This window comes from Hyperolius riggenbachi, chromosome 2 (assembly GCF_040937935.1).
Source record: "Hyperolius riggenbachi isolate aHypRig1 chromosome 2, aHypRig1.pri, whole genome shotgun sequence".
Lineage (NCBI taxonomy): Eukaryota > Metazoa > Chordata > Amphibia > Anura > Hyperoliidae > Hyperolius > Hyperolius riggenbachi.
Genome location: NC_090647.1, coordinates 152,312,230 through 152,338,959, shown reverse-complemented (window position 1 = coordinate 152,338,959; position 26,730 = coordinate 152,312,230). Strand labels below are relative to the sequence as shown.

Genomic DNA, 26,730 nt, shown 5'->3' with positions numbered 1-26,730 from the left:
TAAAAACAATGACAAGTGATTGATCGGGAAGTAGTGACTGATTATGTGCTACCCTTTTACACTCCATGTCCATTACATTTTGGCAGAATGTTATGGGGCCATCAATCCCCTGCTGCTGCTTCTCCTCGCTCAACAAAGATTTCGGACATGTCAAATCATCCTTTTGATTGATTATTGAACCAATAGGACAGAAGCTGATCAAAACTAAAAAGAGATCAAATCCACTGGGGGGGGGGGGAGTGGACCCATGCCAGCGTAAAATCAGCATTTAAAGTAGATATAAAAACACAGACAATATCTTTTTCATTTAAGAACAAGCTTTTATTTTTAAAATATATTTAGAGGTTATCCTTTTATAAAGCCTAGAGACAGAGCAACAGCTTTTAAAGAAAGAACACTGTACAGTTTTGCCATTGCAGACCTATTATATCTAAGGGATGGTTACCTGCCTTCAGACTTAGACATTTTGATAAAAACGGGAACACGCTGCCAAACATGGGGTTTTAATCATGCCTCCATAAACTCCATGGCCTTAGCTTCACCAGCCTCCAATCAGTCTTGCAGCTTTGTCACCCCCACCCTTCTGTGGAGGGAGCATGTTCTGTCCTGTTGTGCACCCTCTTCATATAAATTCTCCCACGGCTGTGTGCAGGAGGTTTGGGTAGGAGTGTACTAGAAATGTGCGTTACAAATGTTTCCAAACCTGCGCATGCTGGCAGCGTTCTCAGCTACAGCAAGCTGTGCAGTCACTCCAGAGCACGATTGAAGAGGGTGTGGAGGACAGAAAATGTGCAGTTGCTCTAACTGGGTTTAGTTGGAACTTTGAAGGAAGGATGGCAAAGCTGTAGAGCAACAGAGTTTATGGGGACACAGAGGAAGTACCCCCCCACCGCACCCCGCATGACCAGTGTATTTTATTCTTAAGTCAGGTACCCTTTAACTCTGCAAAACTCAGCAGAAAGTTGCATTATCTGAATTCCCATTAGCTGTAGACATGATGGGCGTAAATGCTTCACCACTGACGGGATCTGTCATCTGAGAACGAGATTCTCCTCCTGAACGAATCTGACCCTATAAACAAGAAAACAGTTAAAAAACAAGAACCAAACAAAAAAACCACAAGTTCTTCAAGTAAGAGAATCCAGTTATAAGCAAAATGTACTGACAGCCAGTGATAGTACAGCCTGAAAATCACAGATTCCTGTCATGCTAATCCAGCAGCTTTGAAACTGAGCGGTGGAATGAAGACACAGCAAGAGGACTGGGAAGGCTCTATGGGGGTCCAGAGCACGCCCTTTTAAATTGGAAAAAATAAATTAGGCCTGGAACCCACTAGCAGCGCATTTCTAAGCCGTATGCAAGCGCTTGTGATTTATAAAGCTCTTGCTAATGTAATGCAATGTGTGTGATCCCACATGAGAGATGTGATGTTTTTATAAATCCCCCATAGCATTACATTAGCAAGAGATTTACAAATCACAAACAAATAGCTGCTAGTGGGTATTAGGCCTTATATAATTATTTTACAGGCGACTTCAGGGTCACTTTAAAAGGATACCCGAAGTGACATGATGAGAAAGACATGTGTATGTACAGTGCCTAGCACAGAAATAACTATGCTGTGTTCCTTTATTTCTTTCTCTGCCTGAAAGAGTTAAATATCAGGTATGCAAGTGGCTGACTCAGTCCTGACTTAGACAGGAAGTGACTACAGTGTGATCCTCACTGATAAGAAATTCCCCTTTTTATCTCTTTCTTGCTCTCAGAAGCCATTTTCTGCTAGGAAAGTGTTTTATAGTTGGAATTTTTTATCAGTGAGGGTCACACTGTAGTCACTTCCTGTCAGGACTGAGTCAGCCACTTACATACCTGATATTTAACTCTTACAGGCAGAAAAAAAAAGGAACACAGCATAGTTATTTGTGTACTAGGCACTGTACATACACGTCTATCTCATGTCACATGTCACTTTGGGTATCCTTTAACCATTTCAGCCCGGCTGCTCTGAAGCAGAGGAGCACTTCTGCGCCCCCGTGCTGTCCCCCGGTAGCCCTGGGATCAGTGAACGGGAACATAGTTCCCGTTCACCGATCAAAGTTGCAGGCTGAAAAACCCGACGGTTTCTTATTAGAGACCACAGTTTTTAAGTCCCCATCCTCTCGCTTCCAGTAGGTGAGAAGCACAAGGAGAAAAAAAAACGCAGTATAAAACTCAGTAGTAAAACTACATCTACAAACATTTCTCATGCCAATTTACACATTTTATAACATTAAAAATTAACTGTTTATTTCCCAACACCAAAAAAATTACCCAAATAATATGTATGAAAAAAATAATAAAAACAAACAGTTACCTAAGGGTCTGAACTTTTTAAATATGCATGTGAAGGGTGTAAACTACGAACAATTTTTAAATTATAAGCTTGTAAATAGTGATGGACGCAACTGAAAAAATGCACCTTTATTTCCAAATAAAATATTGGCGCCATACATTGTGATAGGGACAAAATTTAAATGGTGTAACAACCAAGACAAACGGGCAAATAAAATACATAGGTTTTTTAATCATGGTAGCATGTATTATTTTAAAGCTATAACGGCCGAAAACTGAGAAAAATGATTTTTTTTTTCTTAATATTCCTGTTAAAATGCATTTATAAAAAAAATAATGCTTAGCAAAATGTACCACCCAAAGAAAGCCTAATTAGTGGCGGAAAAAACAAGATCTAGATCAATAAATTGTGATAAGTAGTGATAAAGTTATTAGCGAATAAATGAAAGGTGAAAATTGCTCTGATGCATAAGGTGAAAAATCCCCGCGGGCTGAAATGGTTAAGCCTGCCTAAATTAGATGCAGGAACGAAGGCACAACAGCATGTCCTGGATAAGATCTTCAGCCTTTGATGCTCAGGCTATAAATATAATTTCCACTTTCAAAACTGGATCTCTGGTATGCCATTATTGTCCCTCAACCCAATAAGCAGCGGAGGGATACGCTGCAGGCAGGACTGCACTGCTTCAGCTCTTGAAGTTCTTTGCCATACAACACATGATTTTGCACTGTTTACTGTTTATTCTGATGGACTGTCATGATGTAATCTGCCTTATTTTTCTAGTGGTTATAAAGGATCGCCTATCGCATATGCAGCTACAAGAAAATGCACCAAATTTCAATTCTAAGGCTTGCATATTAGAACAAATATATTTGGCCCTTAACAGGTCTTAAATTAGGTAAACACAGCCTTAGATGAACAACAAATGCCATATTACATGGGGTCATTATTTAAAGAGACTCTGAAGCGAGAATAAATCTCGCTTCAGAGCTCATAGTTAGCAGGGGCATGTGTGCCCCTGCTAAACTGCCGCCAAACGGGGGTGCCTTCACCCCCAAGCCTCCCACTGCAACACTTGGTCACAGACTTGGTTGCTCCTGCCTCCAGTCGCGTCTATCAGCGGCGCATTGCCGCCTCTCCCCCGCCCCTCTCAGTGAAGGAAGACAGAGGGGCGGGGGAGGGGCGGAGATACGCGCTGACAGACGCGCGTGGGGCAGGGCTGCGGCGGTTAGCCCTGCCCCAACCAGGAAGCGCTCCCCCGCTGCACCAAGGGGATTTGGGGGTGAAGGGACCACCGTTTAGCGGCGCAATAGCGGCGGTTTAGCAGGGGCACACATGCCCCTGCTATCTATGAGGTCTGAAGCGAGATTTATTCTCGCTTCAGACTCTCTTTAATAAAGACTAGATCTAGTGTGTAAAAAAAAAAAAAAAACACACACACACACACAAGGGAACAGTCCATTGATGGGAAAGGGTATAAAGTACAATTGTTTTAGATTATGTCCTAATAAATAAAACCTCATAAATGAAAGGTGGTGAGTGTATTTTCTTTTTCTCATGACTGTATAGGTTATGGTTTTGATAGATGCTGAACCACTATCAGTGGCACAATAGTATGAGCCTCCAGGAGTGCCCTGTTTATTTGGGTTGAGAATGACCAATATTTTTGATTTCTGTGGATGGGGTTTCAACAGTATGAGATATTCACGGTATGATAGCTGTCTCAAAAAATACTGCAGTATGACGAGATTACAAAATCATTCACAATTATCTTAATAAAAATGAAATGAGGTCAACGTAGCCACACGTGCACAAACCCCAGCATGGTAGCCAGTATAGGTAGCCAGGAATAGGTGCCCCAATATACACTGTAGGTAGCCAGGCATATTTGCCCCAAGTATAGGTAGCCAGGAATACTGTATATACTTAACTATAAGTCTAGATATTTAGGTCTGACTCAGTAAAAAGTACGGGGGTCGACTTATACACAAGTCACAAGCAACACCGAGCACAAAGAGTAAAGTGTTTACTATAAGTCACATTCCCATTTGCAGCAATTTAACCCGTGGTAAGTGACACATTCCTGATAATAGAAATGCCAAGAAAAACAGGTCTGAATGTCCTGGCCACAACAATTAACAAGGAAAGGGGCAGTGGGGTACTGGGCTGCAGGAGGGAAAGTGAAAAATAATTGCAGCACTTGGGGGCCTGGAGGAGTTATTGGCTGCACTTTAGGGACAGGAGGGGTTAAAGGCTGCAATACTGTATGCAGTGCAGTCATTAACCTCTCCTAGTCCCCAAGTGCAACTGTTAACCACTTCACCACTGAGGGGTTTTACCCCCTGACCACCAGAGCAATTTTCACCTTTCAGCGCTCCTTCCATTCATTCGTCTATAACTTTATCATTACTTATCGCAATGAAATGAACTATATCTTGTTTTTTCCGCCACCAATTAGGCTTTCTTTAGGTGGGACATTATGCCAAGAATTATTTTTTTCTAAATGTGTTTTAAATGGGAAAATAGGAAAAATGTGGGGAAAAAAAAATTATTTTTCAGTTTTCGGCCATTATAGTTTTTAAATAATGCATGCTACTGTAATTAAAACCCATGAAATGTATGTGCCCTTTTGTCCCGGTTATAAAACCGTTTAAATTATGTCCCTATCACAATGTTTGGCGCCAATATTTCATTTGGAAATAAAGGTGCATTTTTTTCAGTTTTGCGTCCATCCCTAATTACAAGCCCATAGTTTATAAAGTAACAGTGTTATACCCTCTTGACTTAAATATTTAAAAAGTTCAGTCCCTAAGGTAACTAATTATGTATTTTTTTTAATTGTAAATTTTTGAATTTTTTTTTTAATTACAAAAAAAAAAAAAAAATGGGGAGTGTGGGAGGTAGTTAATTTTTTGTGTAAAAGTCATTTATTTGTATGTGAAAAATGTGTAGGGTGTAGTTTACTATTTGGCCACAAGATGGCCACATCTTTTGCTTTATTGCGACCTCCAAGCCTCCTTCCGGAAGCTTGGAGGAAGAATAAGGAGGCTGGACACGTGAGTTTCTTCTCACAATGATCGCGCTGCCCATAGGAGAGCAGCGGGTCATTGTGGGGCTTAGATCAACGAACGGGAATGGATTTTCCCGTTCATTGATCTCCGGGCGAGCGGGCGGCGGCGTGTTTACTAGCGGCGGGCGGCGTGTTTACGAGCGGGAGCGCGGACAGCGTCGGGAACGCGGAAAGTACGTGTTTCTCCGTCCCTGGTTTTTAAAGGATGGAAAAAGGGGCGGAGAAATACGTACGCGCGGGGGTAAAGTGGTTAATTCTTCCTTGTCTCCAAGTGCAGCCATTAACTTTACTGGGTGGACTTATACATGAGTCAATAAAAAAATTCCAGCTCAAATATTGGACTCAACTTATAAACGATTGCCATGCACAATCAAACCGCTGTATACCACGGCAACCCTATTTGCGTATATAATAAGTTACTTTAGCACTTGAGAAATACCCCCAAGAGTTACTGCTGCTTATATATTTGGATTGCCCCGGTTATGGTCACTATGGGACTGCTCCTTATTTTTTGCTCAACCTTTTATCATCGTGGACTGTGAATCTGACATTGCGTACTCAATGTACCAAGATGTAAACCACAACACACTTTCATTATTTCTTCCAACTGAAGTGGCTTGATCATTCTAATCGAGTATTCACAGCCAACAGACCACAGGAAGAAGTTATTTTATGCACCTGCTTGAAACCAGAAGCTACATCAAGCCACCAGCCTTGATTCAGGGCAGTAATGTTACAGCCACATTGCGAAGAACATCTAGAAACATAGGTTCACAATAGCTCATTATGTAAATCATACAAATTATATATACCTGTCCCATCAGCGAGTCTGCAGACAGCAATGAGTGACTCCCATTGTTTTGTTCGTTGTCATCAGCCAGTATATCCAGTGGTGTTCTAGAAATATCCTTCAATGCCAATTCTACAGATTGGTCAAAAATCAGAGGTGATGGAGGACACTGCATTCCGTCCCCTACAACATCAAGATCCTAGGAGAGGGAAAACCACATCAGCCACTCTAACATCAAAATAAGAAAAATAATAATAATAGTGCAGGACTTACATCACTGAACTCAAGGGGCAAGTTTTCTGTAGGCTGCAACTCAGCCGCGCTCAGATAAAGCTCCACAGAAGCTGTATCCATCGGTTCAGGAACAGGTAACACTGGCTCAGATTTGTACATTGGAGATGGTAGTCTGTAGTGCAAAGGACAAGAAGGTTCCTCAGACAGGCTAATCGGGAGAGGCTTGTTACAAGGAACATCTTCAGAGCCTGCACACATCCGGAAAAGAACCTGATTGCTGTCCTGACAGATATCTGGGTCAGACGCAAGTTAAAGAAACTATTGGTGCATAAGAAAAAAGGGCACAAAGGCAGAAACACATTGGTGAAACCCACAATTTGATGCAGTCAGAGAAAATGAAAAAGTGACTTGCACTTTAGTAGCTTTAGAAGTAGAAATCTGTAGAGATCTTTTCACTTTCAGGGGCTATACGTGATCTCTGAAGAACGTCTAGTTCATTAAAGAGAATCTGTATTGTTAAAATCACACAAAAGTAAACATACCAGTGTGTTAGGGGACATCTATTACCCTGTGTCACAATTTTGCCGCTCCCCGCCACATTAAAAGTAGTCAAAAACTGTTTTAAAAATTTTGTTTGTAAACAAAATGGCCACCAAAACAGGAAGTAGGTTGATGTACAGTATGTCCACACATAGAAAATACATCCATACACAAGCAGGCTGTATACAGCCTTCCTTTTGAATCTCAAGAGATCATTTGTGTGTTTCTTTCCCCCTGCAGCTCACTGAAGCTGATTGTTTACTCTTGCAGACAGCTCTGCCCGGTTGTCTGTAATTCTGCAGTATGTGACTCATCAGTATGTGAACAGAGGATTTATCCAGCTTGTAAAAGATAAGAGAGCAGAGAAAAGCTGGCTAATGTAAACAACACACACACACACACACACACACACACACACAGGGGAGTGTGCATAGAGGGGGCATGCATAGCATATCACACTGAAGAGTTGGCAGCCTTCCAGACATAGGATGACAAGTCCAATGGAGGAAAGATAAGCTGATTTATTACAGAGATGGTGATAGTATAAAGTGCTGCAGTAAGCCAGAGCACATTATAATATGTTTAGGAACTTGTAGGATGGTAGAAAACAATGACATTTGTGTTACAGAGTCCCTTTAAGATCCCACACACACACAAAAATAATCCCAAAAAAACCAAACAAAAACAAAAAACACCACACACATACAGCAGGGGTAGTCCCCGGTTAACCTACCTAGCTTTTTGATTTCGTGCGGCGCATGGCCACGGGAGGGTTTTTTGACCTAATTTTTTCTTTTCATGTAGCTAGCCTATCGCTAGCTACAATTCCCCCCTCCCTGCTCTCTCCCTCCCATGCTGCGTGCAAAAAAAAATAAAAAATAAATAAATAATGCAAATCGGCTCACCAGGGCCTGAGCAACCCACCGCGGTGTTACTGGACGAGCTGTAATATCGTCCGTAACGTCCAGGTGGTTAAAGTGGACTTGAAGTAGATAAATGCACCCTATATGTATTTAGAAAGTTTAGCCTGTCTAATTACCCCTCATCAGTGACTAAGCACAAGTTGTAATTTAATCGCTCAGCTGTGGCAGCTGACTGCTCCAGCAGAAAACTCATTTGTAAACACATGCTTCCATGAAAGCAGGAAGTACACAAACTGCAGATTTATTGCAAGATTTGTATCAGCTGAAATAAAAACAAACAAACATTTTCTGCGCTTTTCTCCTGGCGGACTCAAAGCGCCAGAGCTGCAGCCACAAGGACACGCTCTATAGGCAGTAGCAGTGTTAGGAAGACTTGCCTAAGGTCTCCTACTGAATAGGTGCTGGTTTAGTGAACAGGTAGAGCAGAGAATGGAACCCTGGTCTCCTGTGTCAGAAGGAGAGCCCTTAACCATTACACCATCCAGCCACAGCTCCCACAACAAAGAAATGTTTTTCTTTAGAGGTTATTGAGTTCAGGTCCCCTTTAACAAATGAGATAGGTGTCAAGTTTGTTCTTAACCTGAATCTGTTCATAAGTTGAAACACTACCATCTCTGTCCCCTGTTGCTTTAAGTGTCCCCCCTCCGCAGTGTTACTTCAACTTTTTTTTTTACTTGTTCCCACAAAATAAAATTTTACATTTTTTGGGCCGTTCCTAAGTCTGGGACTACCTGTATACACAATATATTTACACCTACTACACAGTATGTTCCTTCCATATGAATTAGCTGAGCCTATAGTGCTACAGTGCAGCTAAAAAGATCACAGGGAGGATTTCTATAGGCTCCTGTTTGAAACTCACAGCCACATAGCTGTCAGCCTTGATTCAGTGCCATGGACACACAAGCATATTCAGCAATTGAGGATCCATTATACATAGTTTAGAATGACACTATATCACAAATCTGGGCATAAGAAACATAGCATTTGATGATAAAATGCAAGGTTACTAACAAAACAATTCACAACTTCAGAGCTATATGATGCTGCAACAATATACTAGGTTTTAAGAAGTGGAACTTTGGCCCCAATGCTGTAACCCCCCCACCCTTCTCATACAACAGCTGACTTCACCGACATGTTCAACCTTTATTTCACCTAACAGTATCTCTGTAATTACTGTCATTTTGGCCTGCAGTTTAAACTGAATGTAACATTTGTGTTTTCATGAGCTTTCCAGTAGCTCTTGTTCAGATTAGTGATGGGTTTTCCCACTTCAAAATGAGAAGACAAACCCAGACATGCTTCCAAGTCAGTATCAGGCAAATTCAATCAGTTTGGTTAAAGCTTCCTAGTTTGTTCAATGTCAGGGGAGAAACGGGCTGGGACCTCAATGCGAATGAAAAAGATCACACAACAATTACTGGTGAGGTCAGTGATACAGAAATGGTATTGCTTTGCAGGCAGTAAAGGAAAAAAAAAAATCAGTCTAATTTCTGCCAGGAATTGCATCAGAACAATGATCAGCATTTCACATTCAAGATCTCATTTGTAAAGTAAACTGGATGGTTTTCATTAGGTGTATGCCCACATATGGGCCGACAGGAAACCGAGGGACCTATAAGGCTACAGGGGGTTGGAAGAATCCTCAGGCAAGAAAAATAAAATGTATTCCTAGGTGTATTTTAATTGCTGGGCTGAGGCTGGACCAATGAAACATGGTCCCTATTTTTGGAATCGAGCTAATCCAACACAAACTAGAATTAAGATTTAACAGTCCATGCAGTTTCATAATTTTACTTCTTACAATATTTTACACCACAGTACTTTGACAATGTCTAATATAAACACCCAAGGATTTTAATAAGTTGGAAAACAATGTCAGTTTCATGCACAGAATTATCTGGGTGCTATCTTCAAGTAAAAATTGAAAAGACATAAGATTTCCTAATTACAAACAGTTACTACACACAAGGTATTCTCTGTTGCCAGAAAAAAAAAGGATACGGGAGAGGCAGTGTCTGGTCATGGGCAGGCTTGGGTTAGAACAGCGTACATCCTCAACAAAGGCCAAACAACGCTGACTGGATCTGGTCGTGTGAGCCTAGAAAAAACAGGGCACAGAAAATAAATTTTAAATGTTTGCATGCAGCAGATAAAAATCATCATCAACCATAACAAAACATCATAAAATGTAGCACTGTTTATGGTCTAGATTAAAGGAATCAAATCAAACAAAGGGTGAGCACTACAAGTAGTAATTAATCGCCCTTTACGCTTTATTTGCACACCACAGACTAAAACATGACGATAGCAACATCCTGCTGTTTTAACCTTCATAGGTTGTTCTCAAACTGCAAAGGTCAAAGTGCACAGAAATACAGATACACCACATTTAAATACATTAAAACACACCCAGTAATCTAATGGGTGAACGCCCAATTGGAGGAGCAACGACACGGACCTCTCGAGACAACTATAACGAGAGGGATATGGAGGCTGCCATATTTATTTCCTTTTAAACAATACCAGTTGCCTGGCTAGTTTGCAGATACTCTGCCTCTAATACTTTTAAATTATAGACCCTGAACAAGCATGCAGCAGATCAGGTGTTTCTGACACTAGGGCCCTTTTCCACTAGCAAATTGCAATCACAAAAGCCAGTGATTACGATTTTTCATTAATTTTGTTATGCGATTGCAATTTTTCATTTGCATTGCATTATCCCTCTTAAAATCGCTCCAGAAAGTGATTGCGATTTTCAAATCACTATAGTGGAAAATACTTCTCATGATTTCTATGATAAAGTTGCAACCCTAGCGATTTGCGATTCAGCTGTGCAGTGGAAAAAGGCCCTTATTGTCAGATATGACAAGATTAGCTGCATGCTTATTTCTGGTGTGATTCAGACACTACCACAGCAAAATAAACCAGCAGGGCTGCCGGGGAACTGGTATTGTTTATGGCAGCCTCCATATCTCTTGTTATAGTTGTCCTTTAAGAACATGGAACTCACCCATCCATCCATGATGTTTGAGGGGAGGTTCCCACCATCAAGCCACAATAGTAATCGGTTGCTGCTGTCATGTTTGTTACACTGGTGTGCAAATAAAATGCTATAAAATGACTGCGCTTGAAGTGGCACCCCCTCTGGTACCGGGTCTAGGCACACATCCTCTGGCCTTCACTGGATGGTCATTCACACCAGTCTTCACTTTATGGACTAGAAGAAAGCAGTGCTTGCTTTGATCAGCCTCACAATAGCAGCATTACTATTACCGGTATTATTAACTACTGAATGATCAAAGTATTGTGGAGGAAATGTATAAGTGGCTTATAAGAGTGTAATAAGAAATTCTCCTGGCCTCTAAGCTGATCATCTCCTCTCATGCTCGCTTCCAGGACTTCACATGAGCATCATACCTCATCTGGAACTCTCTTCCACAGCCTGTACGTCATGCTCCAAACCTGGACATCTTCAAACGCACTCTTAAAACACACCTTTTCAGACAAGCTTATAACATTTTATAGTCCCTATTTACTTATCTGTTCACAATGGAATCAGAGGCAAAGGCTCACTGCCTCATCACACACACACACACACACACACACACACACACACACACACACACACACACACACACACACACACACACACACACACACACACACACACACACACACACACACACACACACACACACACACACACACACACACACACACACACACACACACACACACACACACACACACACACACACACACACACACACACACACACACACACACACACACACACACACACACACACACACACACCTCCTTACCTAGTGTGTCCCTAATCTCGCAAGAGCAGGGTCATCCTCCTAATGGTGCCCATACATGGTACATTATTTTTCATCCAATCTTTCCATTTCTATGTAATAAGGGAACTGTCTAAATTAAATTATCCTTTCAGTATATTCGCTTAATTTACCCTTATACTACATAGAAATGGTAAGATTGGATGGAAAAAAAAAATTGTACCATGTATGGGCACCATAATGTTTACTGTTTTTGTTGCAATATTTGTGCTGCTTGAGACTATGCTGTACATTTTTGGTTTTACCAATGTTCCCCTTGTCATCTTATTGTGCTTTGTAAAGCGCTACGGAATATGCTGGCACTATATAAATAACAATAATGGTAAAGGCGATGTACCTGCTGTGATGAACCTTCTGTAGCCAGCATACGCCTCTCTTTTAGCTGCCGATGTAATAGTGCTTCCACTCCGTACCGTTTCCTGTATCTGCGTAAAGCTTTCAGTTTCTTTAGGTTGTCGCGCTCTTTAGGAGACAGTCCTTCCGGTCCAGTGAGGAGACTGCTACCTAAGGTAAGGGAAAGAAAGGACACTGACCACCAGGACAGGCTAAAAATACAGATAAATGAAATAACTACAGTAAGAGAAGCACTGGCAAAAACAAAGCGATAAATCATTTATATACAGATTGTGTTTTATGATTTAAATATGTATACCTACCCAAATTTTCATGTTCAGATTTTACACTGTGCAAATAGCTTCTTTTCTTTTCCTTGAGTAAGTGCTGCAGCCGCTTGAACTGATCAATATACAGAGACTGCAAGCGAATGAGCTTCTCCCGCATAATGAGAGTGACTTCCTCAGCTGTGTACACACCAGCATGCCTACAATGACACGTTGCATACATGAATACTCCACTATTAGCAGAAAATTTGGGGGGTTTGAGGCTCTAAATATTGGGGCATGCAATGTTGTCTGTATAGCCTCAAACTGTCACCTGAGGGATTTAGTCCCAGTCCATGCAGGGGACAATCTTTTTGCATGTGGATGGAATTTTACTTAAAAAAAAAAAACAAAAAAAAAAAACAATGGATTGCACCAGACACCGATTAAAAGGAAATCAGAGGTGAAGGCCCCCCCCCCCCCCCCCCCCCCGCAAACCTTGGTTGATTCTTCAACTGTATCCACACTGACATGTGACATGATAGGACAAACATAGGTAAAGATAGTATAAGTCCGGTTAAGAAATTTTATGAAGTCACTTACTGTTCTCCTGCACAAGTGTGTACAGGACATGCCACTAAACGGTTAAAGGAAACCTGTAATGTCCCCCCCCCCCCCCCAAAAAAAAAACATGTTTTACTTGAGGCTCCTGCCAACCTCCCTGTATCGACGCCATCTCTGAATGCTCCCCTGGTGCGGCTTAGTTTTGTTACTGCAAATTGCAGTCCACTGCGCCTGCATGGCGCTGGCCATGCATCCTCATTCACCTTCCCCTTGCTGAGAGTACCCTGGGCAGGCGCAGTACAAGGTTTTCTCATACTGCGCAGGACAGGGCCGTCAACTTGCAAATCGGCGGTAACGAATCTGAGCCACGGCAGGGGACCGGAGTATTGTTCAGAGACGGTTCGGGCACAGGGAGGAAACAGGGAAGCTCCAGGTAAGAATTTTTTTTTGTTTTGGGACATGGTTACCTTTAAGATCTAGCACACTGGATATCTATAGGACACCAAACAAGCACACTGTTCATGTACTTACCATGCCTGCTGGAGCCACTCTATTGTGTGCCGCCCATCCTTCCCTCTACACTGAGCTGTGCATGCCAGTAAGCTATAACCAAGCAGCGTGCCTGTACAGTGCTCATGTCCTGAACTGCCACTCTAATGATTAATGCACAATCGCTATAGCTGACATATTGTGAGTGTACACATTTTTACTAATCTCCGATACGCTGGGTGTAGAACAGACTTATCATACCTTATACCTTGGACTACTGCTGCAACTCTACACAAAACATTGGAGGATCTTTTGTTTTAGTGTTGAAAAAGATTCCTCTCACTTCTAACCTTTTCTGGCACCCAAGAAACAAAACAAAACCTTCACAGATTCCAACAACAGCCCATTATGTGCTGTAGGAGAAACTCGGAGGTGCCGTCTGTCTCAAAAAGCAACAAACTGTGGCATTTCAGCATTTAAAAAAAAGTCATTCCATAATGAAAATCAACAGCAATGTTTGGATTAATGATCATCAGTCGCACTCAACGTACTTCAGTGGGTCCTCCTGGTCACTATCTAGACTGTCAGCTTCACTGTCAAGATCGCCCATCCAAGTCTGATCCACGGTGACGGCCTCAGGGTCGCTGTCACTGTAGCTATCTTCATCTACTTTAAGAAAAACAAATATATCTTTGTTAAAAACATTAAGAATATACATCCTCTTTTCCAAACACTAAACCAATTAGAATGAATACAGACACGGCTTCAAAACTAAACCAATTACATAATGACTGCAGCAATATAAACAGATTGACCAGTCTATTTGTGGGTAATAATGACGTAATTGTTGCTGCTTACAGAAATGTTAAAGAGTCCCCGAGCCAGAGCTCAGGCACAAAATGAGATACTTACCTAAACAGAGGGAAGCCTCAGGATCCTATTGAGGCTTCCCTCCCTGCTATGATGACCCCCCCCCCACCCCCCCCACCGCTGTGCATGGCCCCCCCCCAGAAGATTAGTTGGATTGTCGCAAATCCTATTGGGGCCACGCAGCTCTTCTTCCTCCAGCGTGGCCGTGCAATAGGCAGCCCAGTCGCAGGCTCAGTGGTACTGGGCTCACACGGCTACTGCATGGCCCAGCTTCAGGTAGAAGAGCTGTGCGGGTCCGATGTGGAAAGGGGGCTGTGCTCAGCAACAGGGGGATTTAGATTAGCGAGGGAAGCCTCAATAGGATCCTGAGGCTTCCCTCTCTTACTGTATGTATCTGTTTTTGATCCAGAGCTTCGGCTTGGGATCACTTTAAAGAGAAAAGGCTATGGCTACAGCAAAGAAAACTAGAGTACAAGAGGAATAAATTAAAGAGATTCTGTAACGAAAAAAAGTTCTGAAAGAGGATATTGATGTTTCAGTTCACTTCCATCACCACCACTCAGCAAAGAAAGAGGGTGATGGAAGAGGCTCTGTACACAGACACTAATCCTGACATCATCCTCTAGGTCCCGATCACATACCAGGCGATTGGGAAGATATCGTCATTACAGTGGAGGAAGGGGAGAGCTGATCAGCGTCTGGAACTGGTAAATATGAACGTGCGCCCTGCGCTGCTCTGCATTCTCTACCAGGCTGGGGGAGGCACACACGGGAGGGAGAATATACGAATCATGCATAAAATAATCAACTGTATTCTAATTATATGAAGTACATTACCTGTAATGTCCTGGCCATTGCCTTAGCCTTGCATGGTCTAATATAGCACATGCATAACAGAGTGTGTGTTCTACATCCTAGATTCTCAACACAGGTAATGCATACCTCAGGGGATACTTGGGTTGGTTTCACTGGGTATTCAAAAACTGGTTGCTATTAATATAGTATATTTTTCAGATTAAAAAAAAAAAAAAAAAATATACCAAAAAACGTGCCCGTCAGTTAAATAAAGGCATAAAAGAATGTTTGGAGAGCATTACTTTTCAACTATGATATATTCATAAATATCTGTGTGAAGTGGTACTTAAAATTAACTGATAAGATAAACAACTGTATCTATCCTCCTCCTAAAAATGGCTTTTAAGATTTCCTGCAGTTTTATATTTAAATCTAGTTTTTACATTTCTATTTCATTGTCTCTGCTCAATGAAACATGCATTGAAGTATGCCAGAGCTCAGATTATGAATTATTGACCCTTTTTATCCCTTTCCTGCTCTCAGAAGCCATTTACTGATAGGAAAATGTTTTATGGCTGTAATTCCTTAACAGTGAAGGTTATGCTGTAGACAGTCTGACCCAGACAGAAACTGTCACATTCATACCTGATTAACTCTTTCAGGCAGAGAAAGAAAAAAAAGGAGCACAGCATAGTCATTCTGTGCTTGGCACTGTACATACACATGTCCAGGGCTGTGGAGTCGGAGTCGGGAAAAAATGCACTGACTCCGATTCCTAATGAATTTGTAACTGTAATTAAAATAGAAAATATGATAAAATGTTCTATTTCTCAGATAATAGTCATTAAAAATAATGTATATATTCAGTTCACAAAAATGAAATAAACCAATCAAAATTAGTTACTTGTGCTGCTTCAATAAAGCAGTCCCCGTATTTTTAAAGTCAGATATACATATCTGATTGTGACTGTATAAATATGTTACGGCCAGAACCCGAAGTTTGGCCACTTCTAGTTCTGGCCCGGCCACTTCGGATTCTGGCCGGCCAATGTGCGAAGTGGCCGCTGCGCCCAATGTTAGAAACGGATTGATTCCTGCGACATTAATGTATCTTCTGCCCGCAGCGCAGCGGCCAAACGTATAACCACTTAGTTAATTTGTTGCAATTAAGCCGGCGGCAATGTAACAATTCAAGCCGCCTGCTTTTTATCTGCCTCTCTCTGTCTCTCTCTCCTCTTATGGCCAGCCGGCGGGGGACACGCGTGTCCCCGAGAGTCGTTCGTCGCAGCAGGGGCAGCAGAGCGGGGAGGCTGCAGACATTGCTTCTGCCAGCACCCGCTCTGCAAGAACAGCAGGCTTCCCTGCCGCGACGAACGACTCGGGGGGGGGGGGGGACGGACACTCGTGTCCCCGCCGGCTGCCCATAGGAGAGCGAGAGAGGCGGGGGGAGGAGAGAGAGGGGGGGGGGGGGAAGGGGGGAAGGAGAGAGAGGCAGAGAAAAAGCCGGCGGCTTGAATTGTTACATTGCCGCCGGCTTAATTGCAACAAATTAACTAAGTGGTTATACGTTTGGCCGCTGCGCTGCGGCCAGAAGATACATTAATGTCGCAGGAATCAATCCGTTTCTAACATTGGCCGCGGCGCAGCGGCCACTTCGCACATTGGCCGGCCAGAACTAGAAGTGGCCAAACTTCGGTTCTGGCCGTAACATATATACAAAACAACATCTATGCTGTAAGAATAAAGCCTGATGTGTAGCTGTGTCACTAATAGAGATGGTTAATGAGATGGAAATAGTTCTGCATTGATGCTGGTTTATGCAAATGTATGCACTCTCTTTGCTCATGAAATCAAATAATTTGATATGGTGTTAAAATTTGGTTTGGTGACTACAAATTAAAGGGTACCTGAGACGGATGAAAAGAAAAGTGTTATACATACCTGGGGCTTCTTCCAGCCCCCTTCAGGCCATTCGGTCCCTCGCTGTCCTCCTCCGCCACCTGGATCTTCTGCTATGAGTCCTGGTAATTCAGCCAGTCAGAGCAGTCTGGCTACATGCCGCTTCCACAGCCAGGAGCATTCTGCACCTGCGCAATAGTGCTGCGCAGGTGTAGTACGTTCCCGGCGGCGGAGTGTGTGCATGCCCACTACACCAGACTGGCTCAAGTACCTGGACTCATAGCAGAAGATCCAGGTGGTGGAGGAGCACAACGAGGGACTGATTAGCCTGAAGGCGGCTGGAGGAAGCCCCAGGTATGTATACAAACTTTACTTTCATCTGTCTCCGGTTTACTTTGTTACACAGTACTACTATACTCTACACATATGCACTCTCCACAGAGCTGCAGGGAATCCACTGAGAATGTTGTGCACATTGAACACAGAGGTGTTGTCTGTCACCCATAAACCTTGTTCAGATTGTGCATGAAGAATGTGTAATAGAGGAAGAATCTTCACATTCCTCTGCAGAGTACCTGCACATCATTCTTACATGTACCCACAGTTACATTGCCTAGGGCCTGATAGATGTTCTTTGTTCCAGTTTGTACCTTTTACAAGTACTCTTACCAAGGACTAGTTTTAGTCTAAAGGGAATAAATATAGTAGTCTACATATCCTTCTCACTTCAGTTGTCTTGTAAAATTCCTAAGCGTTGGCAGTTAAGAGACAAATTTCACATTACATACGGTTAATCAACAAAATTGTAATATGCAAATTAGAGGAGTCGGTGGAATCCTAAACTGAGGAGTCGGTGGATTTTTGGACCGACTCCACAGCCCTGCACATGTCTATCTTATGTCACCTCGGTTGTCCTTTAAGATGATGTTATGCCCAAGAGGGGACACTTGGGTAACTTTCAGATAAGGGGTACAACAAGAAATAATATTCAGAAACATTGTACTACATCAAGAGCAAGGGACATACCAAGGATCCTGCTAGATTCACTCCGGCTGCTTTCCTGGTTTTGGGTACCTATATCCCCACGTGCATATGAGCTCAGCTGGTATAACAAAGAATCACTGGTAGGTCCAGCATTTGTCTTTTTGATCTGAGCTTGAAGAGCTAATGCATTTCTTCGTGCATGCTCAGCACAGAATGAAACCCTGCAAACAAACAACGAACGAGATCAGTTACTCATAACTATAAAACATAGAAATGTAAGCAGTAAAGCACAATTCCAGGCCAAAACACTTAAAAATAAGAAATATACAGTAAATCTTAAAGGAACACTGTAGGCGGGGTTGGGGGAAAATGAGTTGAACTTACCTGGGGCTTCTTAATGGTCCCCCGCAGACATCGTGTGCCCACACAGCCACTCACCAATGATCCGGCCCCGCCTCCGGTTCACTTCTGAAATTTTAGACTTTAAAGTCTGAAACCACTGCACCTGTGTTGCTGTGTCCTCGCTCCTGCTAAGGTCCCCAGGAGCGTACTGCGCAGGCACAGACCATACTGGACCTGCGCAGTACCCTCCTGGTGACATCAGCGGGAGTGAGAACACGGCAACGCTGGCAGGGTGGTTTTCAGACTTTAAAGTTTGATGTTCCAGAAGTGAACCTGAGGCGGGGCCGGAGCATCGGTGACTGGCTGCGTGGGCACAGGACATCTGCGGGGGACCATTAGAAGCCCCGGGTAAGTTCAACTCATTTCCCCCCCGACCCCCCTACAGTATTCCTTTAACATTGTAGTCCCTTACACACCCCAATGAGTTCTGGGTCACCATGAGCTTGCTGGTTAGTCTGTGCCTCTCGGATTTACAAGCCCTACTCCATAGAGCCAAATTAATCCATGCCATGCACTGATGAGGATCAAACAATCCGAAACAGTCTGTATGCATGTTGGATTATTATGGCTCTGTACATATTAACAAGCTGACATCATTGCATTCCAGCGGTTCTGGAGGTGTGTTTAGCTTCTAAGGGTACAATGGTTAATTTGCATATATTCAGCAGTGGTGCCTGGGAGACATCTCGAGCTCACTCCAACCTGAATTATCGCAAATTCTTTCTGTTTTAGGAAAGCAAACTTGTTTTTTTTAACATTAAAGGAATACTGTAATGAGAAAAAGAAAGGTAGTTAACTTACCTGGGGCTTCTACCAGCCCACGCTGGGACAAACCAATGCGCAGGAATCTCCTGGCGACGTCAGCTGGAGAGAGGATGCCTGCGGCCAGGGCCATGCAGGCGCAGTGGCTTGCGTCATTAAAGTCGCAAATACCAGCAGCAAGACGCGGCAGGGGACCGGTTTGCCCCGCACGTCTGTGGGGGGGCGGTAGAAGTCCAGGCAAGTTAAACTCGCTTTTTTTCCTCATTACAGAAATCCTTAGTGCCTCATAACATTCTAAATCATTTCTTTAAGTCAAGTTGAGTCAGACTTCTGGACAGCACTCTGGGCCAGGACACTATCTACACAGGGGTATTTGTATGAATGTCCTCTGAGCATGTCTGTTTCCTACAGATAAGTTAATTGGCTTCCCCCAAATCGACCTTATATGATGGGACATACCTCTCAGGGACAGCTTGTGACAAGACTATACTGTGTAAAATGTCAGCACAATGTAAATGCTAATAAATGCCGAAGCTGGAGATTAGCATCTACGGAGTTGAACACAGTGGTGCCAGACTTGTTAGAACACCCCCCCTCCCAACCCCCAAAAAAGCCAGTGGGTTTGCGTAGTAAAGCCTGGTGCACACTGTGCAATTTTCACTTCTGTTCCTATTTCAGCAAGTGATCAGATCGATAATCAGATCTGAGATCGATTGGATTTAGAAGAAAGCTAGCCTATGCAATTTTTAAAATTCCTGATCCCATTTCACAAATTCGATATCAAAAATACATTTACTCAGAACGCTAGCCAGTATTTAGATTGATATTTTCCAGCATGTCTGATAAAAATTGTCTGAGAGAGGGAACAAAGCTTGATTTGATAGAAATCGTGAATCAAATCGAAATCGTGATTTTTGACAGAAATCGCTCGAATCAATTTTCTCCTAAAATAGTTAGTGGACATACACTTATAGATTTGCAGCAGATTCAACCATCAGATAGATTTCTGGCAGATGCCTGTCAAGTCCAATCTGAGAGGAATCTGATGTGTGCCACACACTAGGAACAGATTTCCAATAGATTTCAGAATGAAATGACTGGAAATTGATCTAAATGCATTATTGGACCATTAGTTCCAATGCAACTGTATGAGCCATTGAACTGCTCGACCTAGATTTTCCATCCTGTAAGATAGATCAAATTGATCGAAATCAGCCGCAAATCGATTGAATGGGGAATTTGTTAGAATTGATTTCTGATCGATACTCCAGAACCGATCAATGGCTGAAATCGACCAATGTATGGGCCCCTTCAGTGTAAAAGGACCCATTCGATTTGAAAGGTTAATGGCCGGCACCTGTCCAGGGCTGTGGAGTTGGCGTTAGGAGTCAAGGACTCTGAGCAATTTTGGGTACCTGGAGTCGGTGGTATCAAACTGAGTAGTCGGATGATTTCTGTACCAAATCCACAGCCCTGGTAAGTATTAGGCTAAGGAGTCTGAGCCATTTTGAGTACCTGGAGTTGGAGTCGTGGTTTCTTAAACTGAGGAGTCAGATGATTTTTGTGGCAACTCCACAGCCCTGCACCTGTCAGCTTAATTAATTAATTATCTGTCACGCCATGCAATTTCCCCATCAGATTATCGAGAATTTTCCCACTGATCAATAATTTCCGGTATGTCCGATCGGCTCCCGATTAAGAAAGGGAGCGATTTTGTGAAGTACAAATTTGATCCCTATCATTTGGAAGCAGACGGACATGCTGGAAATTATCGAACAGTACATTTCCCACCTGAAGGGAAAATTGTGGCACTTGTCTACTTTAGGGGACACAGCAGGAAACTTCATAGGAAAATTCCATTAACACGATTGGGTGAATGGCACCCTCTCGAACTGGTTACAGGTAGGTTGCAGTATTATTAACTGAATTTATACAGAACCAATATATTACCCAGCTCTATACAATCAATAAGGTTACAGACATTGATAATAGGGGTGACAGTCAAAACAACAGATGATAAGCAATAAGGTACACAATGGAGAAATAGTCTCACTAATTATGCTTCACATTATTCTGTGAGAAGGATGCACAGATACACAAGGAGGGAAGGCCCTGTACACCATGTAGTAAAATTATGCTCACACTATACGACCAAGCACAACACTTCGTGCTGTAGACGGTGCTGTGATTGGATAACTTTTCCCTATGAGGTTTTCTGCTGGGTCCCCTAAAGTAGGCTAGAGACAAACTTGCATGGTGTGCGCAAGGCATAAGGGATGATCAAAGATATGCAAATTCTTCTGAGTTGATACAAACTTTATGCAAACATATGCAGCTTCAAAATGGACCAATCAATTTAAACTTGGGTTTTAACCTACCTGGCGTTCTGATTCCCGCGGCTGCGGGAATGGTTTTTGCATTTTTTTTTTTTTATCTTTCGTGTAGCTAGCCTAGCGCTAGCTACATGATTGCCCCCTCTGTGCGGCATCCCTCCCTCCCCTCCGATCGGCGCCGGCGCAATGGCCCGTACGGAAATCCCGTTCTGAACTGGATTCCCTGGAGGGCTTCCCCCGTTGCCATGGCGACGCACTCACAGGGAGACCAGATCCACCCCTCAGCGCTGCCTGGCACTGTTTGGCCAGGCAGCGCACGGGGTCTTGGGGGGGGGCGCTCGTTACGCGACGGATAGCGGCGCATCGGCGGCGATCGTCTCCAACGCGCAGCAAGCAAAGTGCTTGCTGCGTGTTTAAAAAAAAAATTAAAATCGGCATAGCGGGGCCTGAGCGGCACCCTCCAGCGTCTCTGGACGAGCTCAGCTCGAGCTCGTCCAGAACGCTAGGGAGGTTAATTGATTGGTTAGTTTTCAAACAGCACACATTTGCATAATTTCAAAAGAATTTGCATCTCATTGATCATCCCTACCAGGCAGTTTCTGAAGCTGATTAGCCCTGAACTATATTCCGATTCTGCTCACAGAAAAGCAAGAAAAATCACCTTTAGTCAATTTAGAGCTCATCTCTTTCCTACCAATATTAACTACCTGACAGCTGATTACAAATCATCTGAATTCATCAAAATTCATCTCTACTTGTCAAATAATCAAAACAGTGCTAACCTAGTGCAGTTAAATCCAGTTTATTCCTCAAATATATTATTTAGTATTTATATAGCGCCGACATATTACGCAGCGCTGTACAATATATATATATATATATATATATATATATATATATATATATATATATATATATATATATATATATATATATATATATATATATATATATATATATATATATCTTGTCACTAACTGTCCCTCAAAGGAGCTCACAATCTAATCCTTGCCATATGTCTATATTACGTAGTGTAAGTACTGTAGTCTAGGGCCAATTTTTAAGGGGGAGCTAATTAACTTATCCGTTTGTTTTTGGAATGTGGGAGGAAACCGGAGTGCCCAGAGGAAACCCACGCAGACACGGAGAGAACATACAAACTCTTTGCAGATAGTGCCCTGGCTAGGATTCGAACCAGGGACCCAGCGCTGCAAGGCGAGAGAGCTAACCACTACGCCATCGTGCTGATATAATATATAGACAAAAGCACTTGTCTGACAGCTACACTCCCAATGTATTGTACAACTGTTGAAAGAAATACTGGCAGAGCTTACCCATCCTTTTTGTCAGGTTTAGGAGCAGCAGTGGTGCAGCGCCGTCCATTCTTAGTGGAAACATAGCTGCACTGCTTGTAGGGTGCATTCCTGTCCTCCAAAATGTGTTTGATACAGAACTCATAACCATCGATGCGAGGCTGGGAACATGGCCGATGGGTGTATGCACAGGACAAAGCTTCATAGGTCCTCGGAACAGGAGTCAGACGACCTCTGCTTGGCAGGACATGGATTCTGATTCTATTCATCTCAAAAGCTGAGAACAGAAATTGTGATTTAAAAAGCAATCTAATGTTCTATGTGGTAAACAAACAAAACCAACAAACGTGAGTCACTCCAGTAAACCATTGTGCTCCCTTTTTATAGTGTAAAGCCACTGCACATGGCAAAACTTCACATGGAAGAAAGTTAAAAAAAATATATCAGTTAGACCCTTCTCCATTACACAACTTAAAACAATGAAATGCTTAGGATGAACCTGAACTGCGATAGGCTTCACTACAAGATACTCATGCAAACAGCTGCAACAGAAGACCTGCAGATGCTCAGAGGAACTCTGCAGACTAAGGCGAGGCTGCTTCTCTCCCTGTGCTCTGTGGGCTACAGTTACACAGTTGCCATTGATCCACGTAATAAAAATGTATGTACAGCTGCCGCGACTGGAGTGACTCAGCAGTGTAGACTCTTCTGCCCGCCATTTTACCTGCTTGCCGCTCCTCACACGGTCGGTCACACTGAGACAGGGGGGCACGGAGCGCTCAGAGGGAATCTTCAACACGAATCCGCCTTCTCGCTCCTGATTGGCTGTTATACTACCGTCACAGCGCTTCGCCCAGTTAGTTTTGTTATGCTGCTAGAGGGGGACCAATTGGTATCGCGAGACAGCAAAGCCCAATAATGTATCTTCGTGTCCAACACTGTTCACTGCTGACGCCATATTTGTGGCAGGGAATTAATACAAAGACAAAAATTACGAAAGGAAGTCATGCTAATATAATTGTGCTTTATCGAAACACAAAGTAGTTGCAGTTATTTAGCTTTGAGTGCGCAAGGGTAGTGTCCCAAAATACATCATCTGATGATGTATTTTGGGACACTACCCTTGCGCACTCAAAGCTAATGATGATCATCCATACATCAAGTTTATTATATACTTTGTAATAGGTTAATTACATAGTTGACGAATTAATCAGTATTCTTGCACACTTGCTCGCAGTACCAGGCAAACCACACAATCTATTCACAAAACTTCTCATACATGATTTATGTATCATCTAATAAATAAAAAATAACCTTTCGGCACACTTACAAGCAAAATAATCACTCGGGCCTTGTTCACATTGCGTTCCATTCGCGTGTACGTCCGCGTTGGGTTTTTTTGAGGCATCTTTTTTTCTGATTCCCGGCGCTTGGGTGGGCGATTTGTTTTTGTGCTTAGTGGTTTTCTAAGCATTTTTTCCTAAAGGTTTTGTAATTGACTGCTTGACGCAAGTCAGAAAGTGAACTCTTTGACCCGGAAAATAATAAACAGGGGAGTAGCAATAGGGGTTGCAGAGGTAGTTACCGCATCGGGGCCCTTGGGCCAGAGGGGCCCCGAAGGGCCCTCCCTCAACTACAGTATTAGCTCTCTATTAGTCTTATGCTCATAATAATCACTTCTATAGATACTTTGAATAGTGGTAATCATTAACAAACTGTTCCCCATACCCTTTTTGCATCTCTGACACTGTAGTTGCCATTGGCAGATTTTGGTGCGCCATATCAATTGCTATGTATGGAGTGCTTGGGGGCCCCCATTGTAAAACTTGCATCGGGGCCCACAGCTCCTTAGCTACACCACTGATAATAAATACAATGTATTTATTAACAATGCGAGCGCAATCGCTTTAATGCGCGTTTTTATATGTGTTCACCGATTTTCCAATATCTTCCATTGAGGCGGAATCACCCCAAAAATGGAACATGCACTTATTTCCTAGCCGCACCACGCACGACCCGCGCTGATATGAACCCTCTCATAGACATTCATTGGCCAAACGGTTTGCGGGAATTTTGAAAAACCGCAGGCGGGCGAAAAAAAAAGCTGAAACCGTCTGCAGTGTGAACAAGCCCTCAAAGTACGTTGTTCCCGATCAACTTCCTTTCAACATTTCTTTTCTTACCTTAAAGGATACCACAGCTGAACAAACAGAAAGATCCAGTGTGTAGGGGGTTAAAATTACATACTGTGACCTCCTCCTGCCCCCTCCGTCTACTGCCCTTAGTGGAATATTTATGCCATCCTGCGACTTGCTTGACCCTTGACCTGTATATAAATCTTTGTCTCTTCACTTCTGGTGGCGCATAGCTATGGGCTCAGAAGCACGCTGTCCCCTGCGTCTACTCTGGGCTGCGTGTGCGCTCCATTACACAGGTTTCTCGTCCCTCCCACTGTCAAAGAAGTCTTTCCTCCTTGGGAGAGGACCTAACACTAACTTTATTTCTGGTCAGCTGCTCCCACTTAACAGTTTTGCCTTTGGTGTATATGCAGAGCCTCTGTTTGGGTTCAAGGTGCGTTTGTAGTTTCTGGGTGAGCAGAGGCCATTCAGAGGCGGCCTGGTGATGCGCTGATCCCACTTTTTTGCGCAATTTTCAATTTTACTTGGTAGCGCGCCCAGGCTGTGCATATGCATAGGTAGGATTTAGTTAGTGTTAGGTCCCCTCCCAAGGAGGAAAGACTTCTTCGACAGTGGGAGGGACGAAGTTGCATGCAAGCTGTTACAGTTAACTAACATCCTCCAAGTGGTAGACAGGTCATGTGTATGCTGTGTGTATTTTATCCCATAAGTGGGGCTTGCACTCTTTTGCAGGTAAGCATTCATCTGTTTTTAAGTAGCGCTGTTCATTTCTTTGCTATGTTATAATTTATTTCTGGTCAGCTGCTCCCACTTAACAGTTTTGCCTTTGGTGTATATGCAGAGCCTCTGTTTGGGTTCAAGGTGCGTTTGTAGTTTCTGGGGGGGCTCAGCGCATCTCTGAGCAGAGGCCATTCAGAGGCGGCCTGGTGATGCGCTGATCCCACTTTTTTGCGCAATTCTCTTAAGGACCAGACTGCTGGTACCGTAAAATGCCGCCTCCCGACAAATTGCCGCACATACTCGACACTGCCCCATCGCTGAAGGTTCCTCTCTATTCTGTCTCTATGACGGCAAAGCACTGTCAGCTGGTCAGGAGCCGCTTTCATTGGCTCCTGACGCTATCAATGTGAGCCAATGTGATTGGCTCACAGTGATCACACAGGCAAGAGCCAATGAAAGCGGCTCCTGACCTGCTCACAGCACTCTGCCGTCATAGAGAAAGCAGAGCAAGCGAAATGCGGAGGGTGCAGAGCGGCGAGATCGGCAGTAGCGCGGAGTGCCAAAGCAGTAGAATCTACGTCCAGTCAGAACCGCAGCACCGCCTGCTGAATGTAGTTTTGTACTGTTTCGGTCTAGAAGCGGTTAAAGGGGTTCTGTGGAGGGTTTAAAAAACGGACACCTGGGGCTTCTATTGGCCTCCTGCAGCTGTCATGTTCCGTGCCGCCGGTCCCGGTCTACTTATTCTTCTAATACAACTGCGCATGCTCGCTCCATAGTTGTTTGGGAACGTGATCCACAAAGGCGCAGAGTGGATAGCGCATGCCCCCTGCTCCTACTGGAACCAGTTGGAGCTGTGAACAGGGCTTATGCTAGGTACACACCATACAATTTTGTGTTAGATAGATGGTTCGATAGATATTTTCGACATGTCCGATCTTATTTTCGATCATTTTTCTGATTGATTTCTCCTAGAAGTGCATGGAAATAGATAAGAAAAACTAACAGAATAGAATTGGAAATCAATCAGAAAATCGAATAGGAAATCGATCAGACAGAAAATCGACCGAAAAAGGGGAGGCTAGGCACAATAAGGGGCCAAACAGTGTC

General features: G+C 43.2%; 1 protein-coding gene and 2 non-coding genes across 5 annotated transcripts; all 3 read right to left on the bottom strand.

Annotated features, from left to right (window-relative positions):
• Positions 1 to 299: 299 nt before the first annotated feature.
• Positions 300 to 25,151, bottom strand: KANSL2 (KAT8 regulatory NSL complex subunit 2). Of its 3 annotated transcripts, none has more exons than XM_068267702.1 (11): positions 24,949 to 25,151; positions 23,490 to 23,713; positions 22,787 to 23,042; positions 17,998 to 18,176; positions 13,959 to 14,073; positions 12,412 to 12,575; positions 12,093 to 12,259; positions 9,897 to 9,993; positions 6,466 to 6,719; positions 6,215 to 6,391; positions 300 to 1,071 (listed from the first exon to the last, which is right to left on the bottom strand). In XM_068267702.1, the coding sequence occupies exons 3-11, from the start codon at positions 23,032 to 23,034 to the stop codon at positions 952 to 954; spliced, it is 1,521 nt and encodes a 506-aa protein (XP_068123803.1). In that variant the 5' UTR covers positions 23,035 to 23,042; positions 23,490 to 23,713; positions 24,949 to 25,151; the 3' UTR covers positions 300 to 951. The 3 variants fall into 3 exon arrangements, with proteins under 3 accessions (XP_068123803.1, XP_068123801.1, XP_068123802.1); XM_068267700.1 differs by having other exon boundaries at positions 13,959 to 14,076; positions 24,949 to 25,150; XM_068267701.1 differs by having other exon boundaries at positions 13,959 to 14,076; positions 23,490 to 23,710; positions 24,949 to 25,150.
• Positions 5,995 to 6,131, bottom strand: LOC137555114 (small nucleolar RNA SNORA2/SNORA34 family). The gene has a single exon (XR_011027813.1). It is a non-coding gene; the product is annotated as a small nucleolar RNA SNORA2/SNORA34 family (small nucleolar RNA).
• Positions 8,654 to 8,785, bottom strand: LOC137555115 (small nucleolar RNA SNORA2/SNORA34 family). The gene has a single exon (XR_011027814.1). It is a non-coding gene; the product is annotated as a small nucleolar RNA SNORA2/SNORA34 family (small nucleolar RNA).
• Positions 25,152 to 26,730: the final 1,579 nt, after the last annotated feature.